Below are 14,437 nucleotides of genomic sequence, written 5' to 3'. Positions count from 1 at the left end.
GTTCATCACGCAAGAGGCATCATATTGAAGGGTAAACACTGTGGATGAGGTAACAAAGCAGTGAGGCTGCTTGGAGACGCTATCCATGGTGCTGAAATGCACTGACTGTTTTCAAGCTTTCTGAAGCAATGCTGAACATTAACCGATTGTAACTTCTGTATGTGTTACTTTATTTATATTGCAACTTTGAAGTTTCAACTTGGGAGATCGTTACAGACAACCAAATGTATCCAATCTACACATTTACAGTTTGTGTAGACACATTTATGTGTGTGTCGAGCAGAGTGAACGTCTGGAGATGTGAGAAAGATCACACTTCATTCAAAGCAGTTCTGGTGTGTGTGCTTGTGATTGACGAGATACAGTACTGTATGATTTAAGTGGGCAAAAAAGAACAGAAACACAGTATTGTTTCATTGCATTTGGATATCTAATGGAAATCAATTCCACTTCAAGTGTATATTCTCTATTTGTATTCACACTGACAGGGATCACAGTTCACTTTCGTTCCTGCTTACATTTCTTAGCGTGCATTATTAGAAATAAGTGTAACATGAGGAATATTTCCTCCATGTAAAGTGTATCTGCATTGTGATATCAGCTCGCACGGTGTCACTGCTTGTTCAAAAGAACGACTCTCGGTTAGATATCATCTACGTCACGTGAGTAGTTAGGTGGTTTACGCGACTGGGTGCACTCGTGCTTTGGAGGGCGATGGCTTCCGACGTTTGAATCGTTTTCCTTCATTTTTCAAATATACCTGGTAGCTGTTTATGTTGGTACAGAATGCCTGTGTTTGGTTAGATCATTTTTTAATTCTTCAATAATTGAGATTGTTTTGTTCCTTTTTTCATCTATAATGGCACGACGAGGATGCAGCTCGTGGTTGGAGCGCCTGTTCCTCCTCATTATTACCTTGGATCTTACTTCTAATGTTGCTTCGGCGCAGCTTCGATACTCTATCGCTGAAGAGCTGACGGCGGGTGCTGTTGTTGGAAACATTGCTAAAGATTTAGGGCTGGATAACACTGCTTTGAATGCCAGAGGTTTTCGCATCGTCTCTGGATCTACGGAACCTTTGTTTGAACTCAACAATCATGGCATCTTGCACGTTCACCGAAAAATTGACAGAGAGCAGGTGTGCGAACGGGCCAGCAGCTGCATTATCAACATAAAGACTGTGCTGGAGAACCCGTTAGAGGTGCATTACGTCGCTATTGAGGTTTTGGATGTAAACGATCACTCCCCCACCTTCCCCGAAAATGAGACGCATTTACAGATATCCGAATCTGCTCTGCCAGGGGCGCGCTTTCAGCTTCAAGGTGCCAGTGATCCAGATAGTGAGACGTTTTCGATTCAACACTATAGACTGAGTCCAAATGAACACTTTCGTCTGGAGGTTAAAGGTGGAGGAGAGGATGGAAAAATTCCTCTTTTGTATTTGCATAAACCGCTGGACAAAGAAACTGCTAGGAGTCACAGATTAATGTTGACAGCAGTTGATGGAGGAAAACCTGCAAAATCAGGAAACATGGCAATTATCGTTAATGTTTTGGATGTCAATGACAACATGCCAGTGTTCACAAAAGAATCATATTCAGCGGTGCTTAAAGAAAACGAGCCTGTTGGCACAACTATCATACAAGTGAATGCAACAGATTTAGATGATGGTTTAAATGGGGAGGTGGTTTATTCATTTGGGAATAACGTCAATAATAGATTACGCAAACTTTTTGAAGTTGACCCAAATACAGGTGAGATAATTGTAAAAGGTATGATAGACTTTGAAGCAAAAGACAGGTATGAAATTAACATTAAAGCGTCTGATAAAGGGATAGTACCCCTGGAAACAGAAAAGAGTGTTAGAATATCAATAGTGGACCTGAATGATAATGCACCTGAGATTGAAGTGACATCTTTTTCCAAAGCTATACCTGAGGACTCTAAACCTGGAACGACTGTAGCTTTGATAAGTGTGCATGATAAGGATTCAGGTGTAAATGGAAAGGTTATCTGTTTTATAAGTGAGGATGTACCTTTTACATTAACACCGTCATTGCAGGACAATATGTACTCTATAGTCACCAAATCTCTGCTGGATAGAGAGCAGCAGTCTCAGTATGATGTGACTATAATTGCTAAAGATGGTGGTGAACAACCTCTGTCATCTCAGAGGACAATTAGTGTGACTGTATCAGATGTGAATGACAACAGTCCACAGTTTTCACTCAGTCCTTACACTTTTTATGTTGTTGAGAACAATGTAGCAGGAGCCTCTCTATTTTCAGTCAGTGCTCATGACGGTGATGAGGGTGATAATGCTCTCATTTCATATAATATTGTGAGAAATGGGGATGAGCACAAAACATTGACCTCATTCCTGAACATTAACTCTGAGAATGGACACATTACAGGGTTAAAAAGTTTCGACTTTGAAACAGTGAAAACATTCAAGTTCCAAGTTGTGGCCACAGATTCTGGAACCCCATCACTGAGCAGCAACGTCACAGTGAACGTGTTCATCCTGGATCAGAACGACAACGCTCCAGTCATCCTGTATCCGGTCAGCTCCAACGGCTCTGCTGAAGGTGTGGAGGAGATTCCCCGCAATGTGAACGCAGGACACTTGGTGACTAAAGTCAGAGCCTATGACGCTGATATAGGATATAACGGCTGGTTGCTCTTCTCACTGCAGGAAGTCACTGAGCACAATCTCTTTTCTTTGGACCGCTATACAGGACAGATCAGAACACTTCGCTCATTCACAGAGACAGACGAGGCTGAGCAGAAACTCATCATACTGGTCAAAGACAATGGCAACGTGTCCCTCTCTGCTACAGCTACTGTCATTGTCAAAGTTGTGGAGCCCAAAGAGGCTTTTGCTGCATCTGATGTGAAAAGTGCAACAAAGGATGATGAGGAGAGTAATGTCACTTTTTATCTCATGATCACTTTGGCCTCAGTCTCAGCTCTTTTCATCATCAGCATCATCGTGCTGATTGCAATGCAGTGCTCCAAATCCACAGACTATACTTCCAAATATCTCCAAGAGACTAATTATGATGGCACACTGTGTCACAGCATCCAGTACAGATCTGGAGACAAACGCTACATGTTAGTGGGACCCAGAATGAGTATAGGATCAACAATAGTCCCGGGCAGCCATGCCAACACACTAGTGCTCCCTGACAGGAGGAGGGCATCTACAGAGGTAAGGCTTAAACATGTAAAGGGTGATTTACTGCGCAGATGTTTATGATATATTTTGTGGTTTTAGGATTTATGGTGTCTTAATCTGCATGTCTGTATTTATTTTTACAGACGCTATGGTATCCTTTTTTGAATAGAAAGGATTTAAGTTTGTCAGCCCACAAATAGATTGGCTCCATTGTCATTATTCCCTGTGCAAAAGCTGCTGTGTGATGCACAATGTCCTCTTAGTTCCTATTATCACTAGACTTTGTTGTACATATTCAAACTCTTGCTCGATTTAAATGAACACTTGAGGTGTTTGTTTTTGTGTTTTATAGAAAATTATTGATCAGTTTGACAAAGATAAAATAATAAATGAATGCCTCTAAGTCCATCCTTTGAGCATGATGGCAACACGTTTTTGTCAGGACCCATCAACAAGTGTATTAAAGTTAGAAGAAGGAAATGCCCAGTCATGAGTACAATTAGTGTTTTTCTTTGTGGTATGTATCATTACTGTACTAAAGTAATATTAACTGATGTATCAAATAATGAGTTTAAAAAGGTTCAACATATGTTAAAATCCCTATCATTGGTGCTGAAATGCACTATGTTTCCATGTAAATATAGGTGAAGAGGAGACACACCGTAAATGTGTCACTGCGAAGAAAGAACATTTAGATTTCTCTCATAGGGGGAATTGTGAGTACATCTTGTAATTGTTGCAATTATTGTGGGGAACATGGCAGCAGACAGCTTTGCCAGAGAGTATAAATATTTGTGATTGAGTTGAAATGATTCATGCTAACTCTGATAAGCTTATTGGTATTGTTGTTGGCAGTGTTTATGTTCATCATGCAAGAGGCATCATATTGAAGGATAAATACTGTGGATGAGGTAACAAAGCAGTGAGGCTGCTTGGAGACGCTATCCATGGTGCTGAAATGCACTGACTGTTTTCAAGCTTTCTGAAGCAATGCTGAACATTAACCGATTGTAACTGCTGTATGTGTTACTTTATTTATATCGCAACTTTGAAGTTTCAACTTGGGAGATCGTTGCAGTCAACCAAATGTATCCAATCTACACATTTACAGTTTGTGTAGACACATTTATGTGTGTTGAGCAGAGTGAACGTCGGGAGATGTGAGAAAGGTCACACTTCATTCAAAGCAGTTCTGGTGTGTGTGCTTGTAATTGACGAGATACAGTATATGATTTAAGTGGGCCAAACAGAACAGAAAAACAGAATTGTTTCATTGCATTTGGATGTCTAATGGAAACAATTTCTACCTCAGGTGTATATTCTCTATTTGTATTCATACTGACAGGGATCACCCTTCACTTTCGTTCATGCTTACATTTTCAGCGTGCATTATTAAAAATAAGTGTAACATGAGGAAGATTTCCTCCATGTGAAGTGTATCTGCATTGTGATATCAGCTCGCACGGTGTCACTGCTTGTTCAAAAGAACGACTCTCGGTTAGATATCATCTACGTCACGTGAGTAGTTCGGTGGTTTACGCGACGGGGTGCACTCGTGCTTTGGAGGGCAATGGCTTCCGACGTTTGAATCGTTTTCCTTCATTTTTCCTATATTCGTTTACTGCCCATGTTGGTTCAGAATGCCTGTGTTTGGTTAGAGAAATGATTAATTCTTCAATATTTGAGATTGTTTTGTTCCTTTTTTCATCTATAATGGCACGACGAGGATGCAGCTCGTGGTTGGAGCGCCTGTTCCTCCTCATTATTACCTTGGATCTTACTTCAAATGTTGCTTCGGCGCAGCTTCGATATTCTATCGCTGAAGAGCTGACGGTGGGTGCTGTTGTTGGAAACATTGCTAAAGATTTAGGGCTGGATAACACTGCTTTGAATGCCAGAGGTTTTCGCATCGTCTCTGGATCTACGGAACCTTTGTTTGAACTCAACAATCATGGCATCTTGCACGTTCACCGAAAAATTGACAGAGAGGAGGTGTGCGAACGGACCAGCAGCTGCATTATTAACATAAAGACTGTACTGGAGAACCCGTTAGAGGTGCATTACGTCGCTATTGAGGTTTTGGATGTAAACGATCACTCCCCCACCTTCCCCGAAAACGAAACACATTTGGAGATCTCAGAATCCGCTCTACCTGGGACGCGTTTTCAGCTTCAAGGTGCCAGTGATCCAGATAGTGAGACGTTTTCGATTCAACACTATAGGCTGAGTCCAAATGAACACTTTCGTCTGGAGGTTAAAGGTGGAGGAGAGGATGGAAAAATTCCTATTTTGTATTTGCATAAACTGCTGGACAAAGAAACTGCTAGAAGTCACAGATTAATGTTGACAGCAGTTGATGGAGGAAAACCCGCAAAATCAGGAACTATGGCAATTATCGTTAATGTTTTGGATGTCAATGACAACATGCCAGTATTCACAAAAGAATCATATTCAGCGGTGCTTAAAGAAAACGCGCCTGTTGGCACAACTATAATGCAAGTGAACGCCACAGATTTAGATGATGGTTTAAATGGGGAGGTGGTTTATTCATTTGGGAATAACGTCAATACTAGATTACGCAAACTTTTTGATGTTAACCCCAATACGGGTGAGATAATTGTCAAAGGTATGATAGATTTTGAAGCAAAAGACAGGTATGAAATTAACATTAAAGCGTCTGATAAAGGACCAGTACCACTGGCAACAGAAAAAAGTGTAAGAATAAGTATTGTGGACTTAAATGATAATGTACCTGAGATTGAGGTGACATCTTTTTCCAAAGCTATACCTGAGGACTCTAAACCTGGAACGACTGTAGCTTTGATAAGTGTGCATGATAAGGATTCAGGTGTAAATGGAAAGGTGATCTGTTTTATTAGTGAAGATGTACCTTTTACATTAACACCGTCATTACAGGACAACATGTACTCTATAGTCACCAAATCTCTGCTGGATAGAGAGCAGCAGTCTCAGTATGATGTGACTATAATTGCTAAAGATGGTGGTGAACAACCTCTGTCATCTCAGAGGACAATTAGTGTAACTGTATCAGATGTGAATGACAACAGTCCACAGTTTTCACTCAGTCCTTACACTTTTTATGTTGTTGAGAACAATGTAGCAGGAGCCTCTCTGTTTTCAGTCAGTGCTCATGACAGTGATGAGGGTGATAATGCTCTCATTTCATACAATATTGTGAGAAATGGGGATGAGCACAAAACATTGACCTCATTCCTGAACATTAACTCTGAGAATGGACACATTACAGGGTTAAAAAGTTTTGACTTTGAAACAGTGAAAACGTTCCAGTTCCAAGTTGTGGCCTCAGATTCTGGAACTCAGTCCCTGAGCAGCAACGTCACAGTGAACGTGTTCATCCTGGATCAGAACGACAACGCTCCAGTCATCCTGTATCCAGTCAGCTCCAACGGCTCTGCTGAAGGTGTGGAGGAGATTCCCCGCAATGTGAACGCAGGACACTTGGTGACTAAAGTCAGAGCCTATGACGCTGATATAGGATATAACGGCTGGTTGCTCTTCTCACTGCAGGAAGTCACTGAGCACAATCTCTTTGCTTTGGACCGCTACACAGGACAGATCAGAACACTTCGCTCATTCACAGAGACAGACGAGGCTGAGCAGAAACTCATCATACTGGTCAAAGACAATGGCAACGTGTCCCTCTCTGCTACAGCTACTGTCATTGTCAAAGTTGTGGAGCCCAAAGAGGCTTTTGCTGCTTCTGATGTGAAAAGTGCAACAAAGGATGATGAGGAGAGTAATGTCACTTTTTATCTCATGATCACTTTGGCCTCAGTCTCAGCTCTTTTCATCATCAGCATCATCGTGCTGATTGCAATGCAGTGCTCCAAATCCACAGACTATACCTCCAAATATCTACAAGAGACTAATTATGACGGCACACTGTGTCACAGCATCCAGTACAGATCTGGAGACAAACGCTACATGTTAGTGGGACCCAGAATGAGTATAGGATCCACTATAGTCCCGGGCAGCCATGCCAACACACTAGTGCTCCCTGACAGGAGGAGGGCATCTACAGAGGTAAGACATGACATTCAGTTTTAGGACAGTTCTGGTAGAAGTACTTTTGACAGAGGTGATGTGAGATTTTAGGTTACAAAAATAACTGTTTTACAGCATCCGTTTTGAGTTGCTCGGCAGAAACAGATGCAGACACATGAACCATGGTTGGTGGAACTGAAGGGAATGTTTGCTGCTGTGAGACTGCTAAGCTGAATAGTAGGTTTACAGAAGATTGTGGGTTTATAACCATTTACTACAAAAAAAATGAGTGCATTTGGATATTGTCACAGTGCTACCTCCATACTCGTCACTGCTTTGTATTACTCACTCCAGGAAATGATACAACCTTCTGGAAACAAACTTTCTTAACACAAATATGTGAAGCATTTCCAACCTCCATCAGATAATCTTTCTAGTATAATGCCCTACAGTGGGTAAAGGTCATCAAAGAAAAAGAGGAGATATCTCTGTACATCATACGATATAAACATGTCAGTGTTTCTCACATGGACTTATTCACACATATTTGTTTCACTTTGTTTATTTTTTGCTCTATGTGCCTATGTGTCTATCTACTAGGGGTGTTTTGTGTAGACAGAGAGCAACTGACCGGCTGACAGAGTTACTTGAGGTCTGTGCTCGCTGATGTAGTTGAGGTGATTCAGTGGTCCATGAATGGTTGCAGCCACAGCAGAGCGGGGGAGAGAGAGAGAGCCTGCAGCTAGTGTGCAGTGAATCACAATGTGAAGCACGTCAGGTGGGGCTGTGGCACTTTGCTCTATCAGGAATCTCCATTCAGTTCATGCCTGCAAAACATAAACAAATAGTCTTTACTATTTATCATGTGACTTTCTCTTTTTGTGCTTCAGATCGAACACTTACAGGCAGCAGAGTTCATACAATCTGTGTATAATTTCTACACACACTAGCCTTCCGTGCAGATGATCCCTTTTGACTGAAAAAATAGGTCAATTTTTATCACATGTGTGAAGGTCTGCATGCTGGGCTCCTGATTCTCTGTTGAACACTGCGTTGCCCATAGCAACACACGAGGAGATCCACCTCTCTGAGTCTACTGGTTTTCACAGACTAGCATGCACCCAATGCTCTTAGCAACAGCAGCGGAAGCGGATGAAGGAGGCAAAGAGGGAGGGAGGGAGGGAGAGAGAGAGAGACACAGAGAGCAGTAGAGGAGGGGGGAGGGGACTTGGTTTTTGTAGGTTCATCCATAAACATCGCACAATATTTAATGAAAATGGGTTTATTTAGATAGAAACACATGGATTATGTTAGTGAAATCTCTATTGTAATTCAGGCAACAGATGGTGTAGATAAAGAAGCAATAGTAAAGGCAGGAATTGTTGAGCTTCTAATTAGATATTTTATAACATGGAGATTATCTTTTCTCTCAAACAACTGGGTCAACCTTAGATTTCCTAGTTAGAAAATGGCTGTCTGGAAAAAAATAACATGTTTTTTAAACTGTCATTAAATTTGTCTTTGTAAATGCCGGCGGCATGTTTGCCGCCGCGAGGCAGCATGTGAAATAATGCAGTTAGCCTCAGTGGAGTACGAGACACAGAGAGGGTACGGATCAGTTCAGAGTCAGAGTGAGGGAGCAGCTCAGTTTCCAGAGAGGCTGAACACACTTTCTAGTTCTATTCTGCGCTCTATATACAGCAATAACTGCCCTTACGTGTCTGTATGCATATTTTATGCGTCAGTGTTTGTGTGTGAGGCATCATGTGTTTTGTAATAGCAGCAGTGCTAAGCTGTGCCTGGACAGCAGATGCCCAGAGAAGGTTTATTGATGTGATTAAAAATGAGTGCATCACATTAAACCTAAAAAGTGCTAGGTTGTCCCCTGCAACAATGTGAGCTGGACGAATGTGCACCCCTACACTTTTTGTGAACATTGTCAGTGCATTTTGAGAAGAGAGAGATAGAGGACAGAAAAGGGCTGTTAGTGGGGTCATGAGATGCATTCAGAAAGCAAGCACATGAGATGAATGAACATAACCATGCAAACTATTTCGAGGCAGGCACAATCAAAACTCTGTTAGCTAGCTACTGCTTTTATGATACACCTCATGCATGTGTCTATTATGTTTTTTTGTTTGCAGTCCTGTGACTAAACATGAGACTGAACTATATCTCTTGTATCTTTTCATTCACTGTGCTAACTTTGGTGGGGGTGTGGCTGCTTGCTCCACTGGCTTTGTCTGTCTGCTTGGCTGGTTCAGCAGATCAGTGCAATTGTGTTTGCATGCTGAGTGTCTGCACAGAACATCATTCACAGTGCAATGATTGTGGTGTTGTGTATGTCTGAGTACGTTTTCTTTGTTAAATGGGTGAGAGCATTTTCCTTGTTAAACTGGATTCAGTGTCATATGGAGAGAGGGTAAGAGGACACGCTGAATGTCAGAGAGGGAGAGAGAGGAAGAGACAGCTGTTACAGAAACACTGCATGTACTGTCAAATCAGCAGTTTAGGGTGATTAGACCAAATTTATTCGGCTGCTCATTTAATACTCATTCAAATTCACATAAACAGAAATGTTTACAACCCCTTTGCTTTCAAGCTCTTTCTGCTTCCCGAACCCATCTTTTTTTAAGCTACTGCATTATAAATGTGATTTTATAAGATACTGTTCTTTTCAGTACTCCCTGTTCTATTCTGCCTCTGCTGCGTGTTTTGTTTCATGCAGCAGACTGCTTTTAATTCCAACATGTTTTCAGCTTCCCGCCATGTCTCCTCACTATTCCTCTCCTCCTTCATTTCCCTCCATATTGATATCACTATGTTTGCCCCTCCCCCATCCGACTCTTGGCCTCCTTTTCCCGCTTTCATGTGGCTGTCCTTCGTTTCCTCTTTCATATGCCACCCTTTTCTGTTTCATTTTCATTTTCTGTCCCTCTCTCTCTTTCTCTGTCTCTCTCTTTAGTCTACCTCCTCTCTTACTCTACCACATGCTCTTTGGCTCGGCGTTGCTGTGCCTAATGCCTGTAGGGTGGTTGCTGTGGATGCTGCATGTGCTGTTGTGTGTCAGTAGGGCACATTCTCCCTTATTGCTCCGGCTTTGTTGGAGGATGGCGCCACTCACATTGAGGTCAGCAGCAGTGATGGTAATCTAATTTACACACACAGTAGGGTACAACGAAAACAGCTACTATCTTCATCTTCACACTTCACACACGCTTGTGCTCATGGACGCACATGTAACACCGCATCGCACATATTCACATACGCCTAATCTGACTTATTCAATGGCTCCTTCACAGAAAAAAAGGGGGCTGAGAGAAAATAGAGCACAAGGACGACATGCTCCCTTGGCAATGTAGTATCTTACAGAGATGAAGAAAGACACATCCACTGTGAGACAAATATATCAACCAAAAGCCTTGTGCCAAAAATAAAATGTCCTGCATTGACTGAAAATATTTCTCAGAATATCATAAGGGCATTGCTTTTCATGACTTCAAAGTTTCTTCGATATAATCTCTTCAATGCGAGCTGTATTCTTGAACAGCTTCCTCATAAACACCTTTCTTCCCTGCCTGACCAGTTTTCACCACAGAGACAAATACAAACAGACAGAACAGTGTGACCAGTGACACTGTCTGACCCATTGAACTGAGTTGACACACTTGTTGTGTAATTGCTCACTTAATGTTACTGTTAATTGATGTTCAATAGTGGGACTGACAATTCCTGCATCTTAGCACTAATTTTCTCTTGATGTTACAATATATTTATGTGGACAATTTCACTGCATATGTGAGCTTTTCACCACTGTTGTGCTTTCAAACGTTAGGTCTCTACATGCTCTCCTTTTTTGCGTGCTCTCCCTTTCCTCCTCTTTCTTACAACAGTCCAGTAATTTAAAGTCTCATATTGTACAGTTGTTCTCTGTGACCACTGAGATGAGCTCTCCTGTTACTTAACTATCAGATTCAGTGCTTTCTTTCTCTCCTCACATTTATCCTCTTTGTTGCAGTGTTCACTCAGAAATAAATAATCTTGAGCCTTCAATCTGCCACATAAGAACCGTGGGTTATTTTTGATAAAGCCGCATTATGGAGGCAGATAATTAGCCACTTATATAATGTTCATCAGTCACACAAACAACCCCAGCAGCACCAGATTTTAACAGAGAGAAGGTGAACTTTGTGAAGCTGAGGCCTCCCACTGACCATACTGACTCTTTAAAAAGACAACCCTCATATTTCTGCTTCACCAGACTTTTTTCCTGTGTTGGCAAAACACCTGAATACAGACGAGTGAACGCATTGCAACACACCTCACAACATAGTGCTTAAAGAAGAACAATTGAAACTGTCTTATTAGAGTGATGCCATCATGTCATTTTTAACCCTTTTTTTAGACATCAACATATAACCACACTGAATAAACGCAGAGCGGTCTGGAGCACTTATTTTTCTGTGTCACAGGTTATTGATTTTTAAACAGCAGTAAACAAGGTTGACCGTAGAGTTATGTTCACTTATAAAGCTGTTGTGGTTTGGTGATAGGACAAAGGGAAGTGCTATGTTGGCTTTGTTGACTATTAAATTGGGGTTATTTTTAAAGAAAAAAAAGGTTTGGGTTATCTTGCATTGTGCCACATGCAAATAATGCTATCCAGATGCTGCTGCACAGCTGTACCTTCCCTGAGTTTGTTCATGTGCTGGCGTGTGTGTGTGTGTGTGTGTGTGTGTGTGTGTGTGTGTGTGTGTGTGTGTGTGTGTGTGTGTGTGTGCGTGTGTGTGTGTGTGTGTGTGTGTGTGTGTGTGTGTGTGTGTGTGTGTGTGTGTGTGTGTGCATGCGTGTGCATGCGTGTGTGTGTATCAGCTTTTCCTCTTTGCTGACCGTTTAGGTGATGTAGTTGAGGTGAAACAGGAGGCTGCTTTAGTGAATGTCAGCAAGCACAGGCACTGCTGCAGTGCAGCTTATAGAGTGATCAGTCAATATACTGTTTGCACATCTTTGTGTAGTGTTGTGATTTTAACACAGTGGTGGAGAAGTGCTGGATAATATTATTGTATCTCAGTTTTGCATCAGATTGAGAGTCAATTTCAGTTTCTCAGGACATAACTGTATTAAAAGACTGACTTCATCTGTTTTGTAAAAGAAAAAAAGAGCAACTCTTATCTCTTATCTGTAAAGCTAACAGATCACAGTATAGGAGGTTTCAGTCTACATTACTGTACTGATTAAGCTTATACGGCACATGTAAGATGCTCACTTGACATGCACATTTAATTAACTGTTAAAAACACAATGTACAGATGTACTACTTCTTGCCTCTGGTTTAACAGGGGAAATCTGAATCAAAGGGCCAAACATTTTACCGTGGGCTGCACGCACAACTGTGGGCCAAGACTCCCTGGCACAGCTCCTTTTGCTCTTGTCATTTATCCTAGAACATGACGAGTGTGGTGCAGAGCCATGTGTGGCTTTGATGTGAACTGCCCTGGGGTAGAATCACTACTCTTAAGTATATAGGTCAAACCTGGTTCATGTGGGTTTTATTTTTGAGCATGTTCTGTGAGTCTGTGGTAACATTTGTATCACAGCTATCAGTGAAGATAAATGTGAAAAATCTGAACAATTCTTTTTATGGTTACTCTTCTCACTCTCTCTTTCATGCCTGGTGTTGTGTGAGTGGGTCTGACCCTTTCTCCTCTCCACCACTTGGTTATATAAGCCCTCAGTTTCATTACGTCTCAGTCCATTGACTCATGGCTGTGTGGATGAGTCCTGTAGGTTGGACCTTCCTGCTCTCATTTTAGAATTGCTTCACTGCAGCTGCACCAAGACACTGAGGCCTTTCTCCAGGGTCTGAGCCGGGTTAAATTCCATGAGCATTTCTGGCATTGCACTAATGAAAACCATTTGTGCAGACTGTCTTCATGTGTCATTTTAAATCCAGATTTTTTAAATAATGTAACACATTTTGATACAATAACAGTGTCACACAACATGTGGGCTCACCTACCTCTCTGCCTGATGTAATAAACCACCGCTTGTTAGCTTCATTAAGTGCATTTAGCCCCAGTGCAGTGTCTAAATATATATCTTTTTCTTTCCTAAATCAACAGAGATCAGAACAGATGTAGGTCTGCACTGCTCCTGTTTGGCATCAGTGCTTATACAGCCACAACATCTGCTGCTGTGCTTAGGTCGTCACTGCACGCCTGGAGGATTGAACTGACGGAGGGGTCAGTAAGAGGCTGCATGCAAGACAGACAGCTATTAAGATGAAAACTACTAAACACACATCTGGCTGAAAATCCAATTTAATTTCCCCCTGCTAACTTAAAAGTGTGACCTGAGAGGTGGATTTATAAGTCAGGTTGTGGTCTCTTATAGAAAAAACACATGAATTGGTTAGGGAGATCCAGAGTTAGCTGTTCCCACTTTGGCTGCAGCCTTGGTAAGAGGATTGCCCTCTTACAGCACTGCTTGCTGGGGTAGATGGCATGAAAGGCCACGATTGCCATTCACTTGTCTGATTAATACCCTATGTTGTATTTATTTCTGGCCAACGGGATCAGATGATGCCTGTTAGAGGGATCCAGTCTCTTGCTATAGGGTTCCTCCTACACCTGTGGCTTTTTGACCCTGCCCAGTGCCCACTGAGCATCTCAGGTAATTACTTAGTGGTCTTTGTGGCACATCCTTTCATATTTTTTCTTACTGTTGCTTGTTTTCTTGTTGTTGGTCAGGAGAGCAGACAGACATAGAAAATGTCAGGAGTGAAACAGAAGCTAATTTCTGTTGTCTGATGATATAAGACAGTCGTTGGCAATTTATTCAATCTATCGAAAATTCTGCATCTATTGAGCTGTAAAGGTATTTTCAGGCATTAGCAATCAGATCCACTTAGTTTAGCCCCATTATTGAACAGTATGTGTCTTGTATATTTATGCATTTTTCTTCTTGGAAGTTAAAGGTGCAAGTTGTCACCTGCTAGAAGTCAGTGAATCTGTACAATCATAATTGTATAAGGGATAAATTTAGAGGGGTATAATCAAAGAACTGATCATGGAGTCACTGCTTTTATCAAGTGTTTGTGATCTCATGAAACGGATATGGTTATGTAAATATACAGAGAAGGGCTTTTTTTCACACAGAGTAAAGCTACAGTTTGAGATGTCTTGTCAGTTTTCATCTGAGCGTCATTTGGCTCCTTCTGGTCATCATTTTGAG

At 41.6% G+C, this 14,437-nt stretch overlaps 2 protein-coding genes across 2 annotated transcripts; both read left to right on the top strand.

Annotated features, from left to right (window-relative positions):
• Positions 1–859: 859 nt before the first annotated feature.
• Positions 860–3,259, top strand: LOC117817627 (protocadherin alpha-3-like). The gene has a single exon (XM_034690381.1). The coding sequence runs from the start codon at positions 860–862 to the stop codon at positions 3,257–3,259; it is 2,400 nt and encodes a 799-aa protein (XP_034546272.1).
• Positions 3,260–4,891: 1,632 nt separating this feature from the next.
• On the top strand, positions 4,892–7,432 carry LOC117816798 (protocadherin alpha-3-like). The gene is made up of 2 exons (XM_034689138.1): positions 4,892–7,243; positions 7,340–7,432. The coding sequence occupies exons 1-2, from the start codon at positions 4,892–4,894 to the stop codon at positions 7,349–7,351; spliced, it is 2,364 nt and encodes a 787-aa protein (XP_034545029.1). The 3' UTR covers positions 7,352–7,432.
• Positions 7,433–14,437: the final 7,005 nt, after the last annotated feature.

This window comes from Notolabrus celidotus, chromosome 8 (genome assembly GCF_009762535.1).
Source record: "Notolabrus celidotus isolate fNotCel1 chromosome 8, fNotCel1.pri, whole genome shotgun sequence".
Classification (NCBI taxonomy): Eukaryota; Metazoa; Chordata; class Actinopteri; order Labriformes; family Labridae; genus Notolabrus; species Notolabrus celidotus.
The sequence above is the reverse complement of the archived record's forward strand: the minus strand, read 5'-3'. Positions and strand labels throughout refer to the sequence as shown.